At 35.2% G+C, this 6,959-nt stretch overlaps 1 protein-coding gene across 2 annotated transcripts; it reads right to left on the minus strand.

Annotated features, from left to right (window-relative positions):
* Positions 1-1,916: 1,916 nt before the first annotated feature.
* On the minus strand, positions 1,917-5,228 carry LOC130647739 (uncharacterized). 2 transcript variants are annotated; one of them, XM_057453696.1, is made up of 3 exons: positions 3,988-5,228; positions 2,233-2,269; positions 1,917-2,051 (listed from the first exon to the last, which is right to left on the minus strand). In XM_057453696.1, exons 1-3 carry the CDS (start codon positions 4,573-4,575, stop codon positions 1,918-1,920), a joined length of 759 nt encoding a protein of 252 aa, XP_057309679.1. In that variant the 5' UTR covers positions 4,576-5,228; the 3' UTR covers position 1,917. The 2 variants fall into 2 exon arrangements, 1 of the variants encoding a protein (XP_057309679.1); XR_008982878.1 differs by lacking the exon at positions 3,988-5,228 and having other exon boundaries at positions 1,941-2,051; positions 2,233-3,951.
* Between the last annotated feature and the right edge of the window lie 1,731 nt (positions 5,229-6,959).

Below are 6,959 nucleotides of genomic sequence, written 5' to 3' on the forward strand. Positions count from 1 at the left end.
ATTAACAATTATAATACATTCCCGCGTTACCTCTAGGTTGAAACGAATCATAAAATGCGTTCTGTAAAATATTAACTGTTATAGGTTTTCTGCATAATTAGTTCGCCTTATGTTTTTTTTTAAACTAGTCGTTAGCCCGTGGAAAAATCCACGGGTTCGCCCGTCGCAGCTAAGCTACCATTTTGCGTGACAGACAGACAGACGGACGGACAGACGTATACGGGCATTATAATATAGAAGTCGTTAGACCGTGGAAAAATCCACAGGGTCGCCCGTCCTTTATATATCACATTTCGTGTTTCCGTTACGGGACGCGGTAACCCTTTTGAACAGACAGAATACGGCTATTATTAAAGAGATAAATGTAAATTATTCAAAATGGTTTTTCGCTGCAAGAGTTTCACCAAGGAAAATAATTGAGCAAAAATGTAGTAAGTGAATGAGTTTAATAAAATACCAAGAAATGGGAAAGAGTGTTGTTAGAGCATTCAGATTCGAATACACGGTACCAAAAAGAAGTCCTTAACCATTGTTTTATTACTTGCCAAGGAAATCTGACTAACCAGCATAAAAACAATACATTAACATAATAATGTCCGAATATGTATTTAAATAAATGATCCCCATGTTATCTCGTATCATTTGTCTTATATTAATTTTTGTAGGAAATATGTAAGCATATCAAATTACGAACACGTACTTTAAAACAATGATAAAAGAGTTCAGTAAAACAAAACAAACAACAAACAGAACGTGATAAATTTCTATGGAGCAATTTTTGTGGACTGCAGCAAGCTGAGTAAAAAATTATAAACTGAAATGTCAATAAGAAATATCAGAACAAAATGTAAACAAACAAAAAATAAAACTTTTTAAATTAGTTCAAGCAAGCATAACATTTAAGCAAGCATAACATAACAAAAAACATGATAGTTCAGTTGAATAAGTAAGTCAATCTTCCTCATCGTTTTTCCCGTCGAGTAATACCATTTCTTCTTCTTCACTAATAAAATTTTGTGATGTCACATTGTCTTGCTCTTTTTCTTTTAGGCACATCTTAATGGAGTTATCCTCTTTTAGCCTTATCTCAATTATCGAGTTATCCCGCTGATCAAACTTAACTATACCATTTGCCTTGATCATTTTTTTGGCTAGTGGAATCTTTTTGCAACACGGAATGCCAAAACACTTCTCCAACAAGCTAGGTGAACAATCTAAGACAAGTTTGCCAGTATCGCCTTCTGCAGTAAAACCAATGTTGGAGTGCTTTCGACACTGCGAGGCATCTGTCATGGTGCAACAATTATTGCATATGGTATAGTCCTTCTCAACTTCAAGGTCATTGGATTTGCATGAAGGACACTGGAATTTTTCTGAAAAACTTTTTAAATCTACACTAGTTATGGTGAAATGTGAAGTACAATCTGTTACTGTTACTGCTTCGTCGTTTATTTCTAATGGATCCACAGTTCTTAGTTTGGTGAATGGGGTGGCTTTCAAGAACCGATTGTTCATATATTTTGATACCCTTAGTTCTGTTAAAATATATGTTTCCTTGTTTTTCACTTGCCCACATTGTTCATTATAAAACGTGATTGGCAGTTTTTCGCTTGTTTCGTCAATAAGAATGGCATTGCGATATGACATATTTTTTCCATTCTTGTCTGTCAGCGCCTTAGTTTCACTCAGTTCATATAGATATGCTTTTGTGTTTACGATTTCATACAGCATCGATTCATTAAGAATTGCTGGAATAGTTTTGAGAACAACTTCAGGGGTCTGCAGTTCAAAAGATGGAGCAAGCTTTTTCACAGATGAAAAATCTGTTATAATGATGTCATTAGTGTCGCTCCTTTTGTATTTTTTTATTTCACATCCAGTGAGATCTTTGTGAACTTCTGATACCAGTTTATGTTTTTAAGGGGAAAAACAAACTGTTCGTTCCATTTTGTCCTCTGTGTTTAGAAGGAAATCAAAGTATTTCCTCTTTGGATTGTTTTTAGCAGTTTTAATTGGTGATACATTCGTAACATACCCAACAATAGAATTATCTGAAAAAACAAAATCTATAAATTCTATCTATAAATTCCTGCCAAATATAAGAATACTGACACTGACATTTATATTTTTATATAAGATTAAAGTTTATGACCTAAATTATGTAGTTTGTTTTCTTAACACTTTACAAATGCTTAAACGGATCCTTTAAAATGGTAAAGAAAGATATCTTACCAAGACGTTTTTTTGGTGTTTTCTGTTCTGACGACATCTATAAATAAATAAAATAGACATAAATATATAAATATAATGTAAATGAAGTCCCTGATTTTGGAATAAATACAATAAATTTAAACAAAAAGATATTAGACATATTGTATCAAGCTACCAATGTTTGATTTGCACAGAAATTGCACAATGATCTGAGTAATATACAGGTATAATAGCAACAGACAAATTTTCAATATTGTGAAATTCATTATTTACATATACATGATCTATAAGACCACCAAGTATATGCGTTGGCTCGGTGACCAAAAGTTTGTAATTTAATTCATTCATCCTAGTAAGAACAGGTGGAAGTATGTCACAGAGTGCATTTGAATTAAAATCTCCTAACACAAAATCTGGTTTATGAAGTTCTACAAGATTTGAAACATAATCTGCAAAACGCTGTGGGTGGCAATTGTTACTTTTATAAAACAAAATTAGTGAGATAAAATGGTCACTGGTTGAAAAAAACTCGAGATATAGAGCACTTTGCAATCGCAAAATATTACATTGAAGATATTGTTTTTTAAGAAAAGCTAAGCTTTTAAATCGATCTGTATTGTTATGCAAAAATAAGTCATGCTCTAAAAAATGCTCTTGCAAGGTTGGATGAAGTGAATTATCTAACAACTGTGTCTCAGTTAGGCATACAACATCTGCATTAGTTAGTCGAATGTCGTGACTTAAGTCAAGAGCATGTTTGGACAGTGACCTAATGTTTAGCAATGCAAATTGAAAGGTGTCTGCAAGAGGTTGTATTTTGTCAATTGACAAAGCAGATTCAGTTTTTAGTCTGGTGTATTCTTCTGAAACCTTAGGATCAGCTCTGCATGCTTCTAATGTTGGTATACCCTCAATGTGAATATGGGCCAATTTTTTTACTCTGCTCAAAGCTACATAGATCTGACCGAAGTTAAAAGTTTTTTGTTTTAATAACTTGAATGAAACCACTACATTAGGTAAAGTTAAACCTTGCACTTTATGTACAGTACAACCCCATGCTAACATGATAGGAAATTGTGTTCTAGAAATTGCAGGGCTGGACACTGATGACATTGAAACTGGGATACTGGCTTGTATTCTTTTAATTGGGACTGTATGAGTTTCAAATGCATACTGGTTAGATCGCATTTTAGTATTCCAGCTTGATGGTCATTAAATTTGACAAAAATAGTTTGGATGGTTCCATCATTGTTATATTGTATATCACGAACAAGACCAATTTGACCATTGATAAGTCGATCATCGATATCAATATTATTAGTTAGCATTATCAAAGCATTTCTCTTTATAATTAATGACTTACATAGTCCATTTGTCTGACTTACATTTCTGTCCAAAGCTTGATTGATTTTTGATATTGATACATTTTCAGGAAATTTGTCAAGGGAATTAATGACAATGTTTTCACCTTCTAATTTACTAAGTTTTGACAAATTCAGTTGGTCTTTTAAACTATTTTCTGCAAATAAATATATCGAGTCAACTGGTATGTTTTTTGCAATTCGTGAATTAAGAAGTAACAAATCTTTGTCACCTACTTCTCCAATGCGTACATTATTTAGAAGTTTTATGAAACTATCATCTCCTTGCTGTCTCATAATTTCAGATAGCTCATACAGTTTAAATGATTTTCATGGATGACAAATATTAAGAAAGTCATGTTTAAATGGAGTGAATATCATATTGTGTAGGGTTTATGGAATTATTATGGTATACCTTTGATATATATTTTGCGACTTCAAACAAATTAATAAACTTTAACACAACAGCAGTACCATCTGGGCATGGTCTACCATTAGCATCTCTTGAATGAGAATCAATAATGTAATAATGACGATTGCATTTTAAAATTGACACTGCAACACCATTGATAATAAATATAATTCTTGTTTTATTGTTTAAATTTGACCTTAAATTAGAAATCAACTCATTAATAGAAGTAGCACTTGAAGTCACAAAAAAACCAAAACAGTTATGGTCAAAATTTACATCCATATTTACACCTTCAAGTGAAACAGTTCTAGGTAGTTCAGTGCATGTTAAAAATTGAGTTGTATTTTGCAGTTTGTACAAATTATCACCCTTTTCAAGAACACAATTGATGTCATTTTTTGTCCATCGCGAGACATGCTTAAAAAATGAAAAGAGAGATGCATATAATGATATGCAGGTACATTGGATTCCTCTTGTATAGCTAAATTTTTCGTGACCCTGATGAAATGAACCCTTCGTACATTTAATAATTGTGTAAGTTAGGCCAGAATCTACTTCAACGCTTGTACCACATTCTGACATTTCTAACATAAAGAACGCTGGAAAAGTTGAATAATGTTGGAAGGACAAGTGTACAGTCAATTGTCAGTAAAATGAAATAAAATAAATTTATTATATACCTTTTTACAATCAAAGTTTTACTTTACTACTTCCAACCAGTTTGCAACCAGTACTGCGCGGCATCGTGGTACAGCATTTGAGGATTGAGGAGGAGTATTCGAGCACATGGACGCTGATTGGCCGGTATTATGGCAAAATCATTTGATTGGGGAAAAGTAGCAGGTACCATGTGAGTTTTCGCGTGATTATGCAGTTTTTACCCGAAGATAACGTGATATTTCACGTGATTTTTTTAACTTTACTAACCGCCTCGGAGACACGCGTAACTTCACTTAAATCCCAGAAGATCAAGATTTTGTTCGAGCTTTCAGCCGAAACTAGAAGCTGTGTGTTCCACAGCTAATTATACATATACAAGTTAATTTAACCTCAAGCTTTAGGGAAGAAGCATCATGCCAGATAACATATAGAATTACAAAAAAAATATCCTTGAGTTTTTTACACATCTTTGGTTTTACCTTTGGTTTTAGTTCTAGCTAGCTAGAGTTAGAAAGACAGGAAGGCAGCTTCTTGTCACTCCAGAAGATACATTTGAAGTTAACAAAAATGATTACAGACTCGCTACTTACATATCCAGAACTGGTCTTCTGTGAACTGGTCTTTCACATATATAAACTTGGCTAGCATCAATTCTCTTATTTAACAGGTCATCAACAAAAAGATCTTTCGTAATTATGTTCAAACGTTCACTTCTTCATTTCTTAAAATCATTGTTAGTGGAATCTTGAATATACTAAACTCTTTTTTTCTTCGACAAACAGAACAACCATAGATTCAGCAATTTGCGACAGTTATGTTGTAAATATACTCAAAATATTATACAAGAACTTCAACAGATGGGAGTAGCCCGCTAATAATTAGCCATTTTGAAGTTCTTGTGTACTTTCGGAGATCTGGGCGCCAGCTTAATAATTAGCTAAACGCTAAACAATGGGCCATCGCCGGCCTCCTCCATCTTTTTTTCTTATGACTATGGTGGCTATGATGGATTCCTCGACGTCTAGTTTCGCTGAAACTAATGCAATGATTAGTGGAGGCGGAATCCTGGACAAGGTGTATGCTCCGCGATTGTCGCTACCGGGAATAGATTTATACGAAATTTGAATGCCAGCATCTTTCCGTGATTTTCAGAAGGCAGTGGTTCGTAATGTCGCTTACGTCACGAAATTGTTGAATATTCGTACCAGTAGTTTATGGTCTACTGCAAGTTCTGGCAGCCAACGACAAACGACGTCCTACGACTGTTCAGTCCGAATAATAATGTCAGGGCTTTTCCTTCAAATTGGGGGTATGGATTTTCTGCAACTGTTGTGAAGTAGTAATGCATGTTTGTCGAACGACTTGGAATGTTTTCACGCCATCACGGATCTGTTGAATGACCTCCTGTTGTGTCTCTTTGAATAGGTGGTCGAGGGTGTCTTCCCAGTAGAACAAGGATTTGTGTTTTAATAGTTCGCAGAACGGGTCCATGATAGGGCCTGAGAAAATGCATATGCTGTTTGGTTGACGAGGCCAAACCATGATCTGATCACAGTTAAATTGGTCGGGGTGAAAAACTCCTTGATAGCCTTCAGTAGTTTGGCTTTTATCTATTAGTTGCAACTCTACATTATCTTCAGCAAACACAAATTTTTGAGGACTGAAGACCACGCCTTTATCACCACATAGCTTCATATATCGCATGGAATGCCAAAAATACGGCGCAATATCATCATCCCACAGCAGAAAATGGTCAACATAGCGTGAAGTATGTCCTGGGTGATTTCATTAAATCGTTTGGTATATCCGTCGTTTGACGCATGAAAACCTTGTTAAGAGCTGAGGTATTTGTACCGCCACCACTTAGTGATGAATGTGGTTGCGTCCTTAGCATCTGCGGATAATGACGCGCTGTGATAACCGTTTCATGCGTCAATAATTGTCTTTCTTGCCAGGGGGAATAACACTGAAGACGTTAACTGGTGAGGGTGTGTGGTGAGTTCCGCGTATGGTGGCTGCATTGAGGTTTTGGATATCAACTGTCCTCCTTGGGGATCCGTCCTTCTTGGCGACAGTTACCATACTGAAACACCATGTTGTTGGTTTACCTGTCGGACCAGGCTCGATTATGACTAGCGCTACATCTTCGTCAAGTTGGCTTTTGACTGCATATTTCCAATGGTGCGGCACCGGTATCGGTTTATGTATAGCAACTGGATTGATATTTGGTAGCAATGTCACCTTTAGAGGTTCACCGGACTTTGTTTGCAGGGGTTGGTGTTCACAGATGTTGAATGCTTTGATTAATTCTTCTA

The sequence above is a fragment of the Hydractinia symbiolongicarpus genome, chromosome 6 (assembly GCF_029227915.1).
Source record: "Hydractinia symbiolongicarpus strain clone_291-10 chromosome 6, HSymV2.1, whole genome shotgun sequence".
NCBI classification, from domain to species: domain Eukaryota; kingdom Metazoa; phylum Cnidaria; class Hydrozoa; order Anthoathecata; family Hydractiniidae; genus Hydractinia; species Hydractinia symbiolongicarpus.

What these genes read in the sequence shown, in the direction of transcription:
- LOC130647739 (XM_057453696.1), bottom strand. Translation starts at nt 4,575, where the DNA reads ATGTTAGAAATGTCAGAATGTGGTACAAGCGTTGAAGTAGATTCTGGC. An exon ending in TCGCAAAATATATATCAAAG is followed by an intron (nt 2,270 to 3,987) that starts GTATACCATAAT and finishes ATTTATTTATAG; the next exon opens with ATGTCGTCAGAACAGAAAAC. An exon ending in AACACCAAAAAAACGTCTTG is followed by an intron (nt 2,052 to 2,232) that starts GTAAGATATCTT and finishes TTGTTTTTTCAG; the next exon opens with ATAATTCTATTGTTGGGTAT.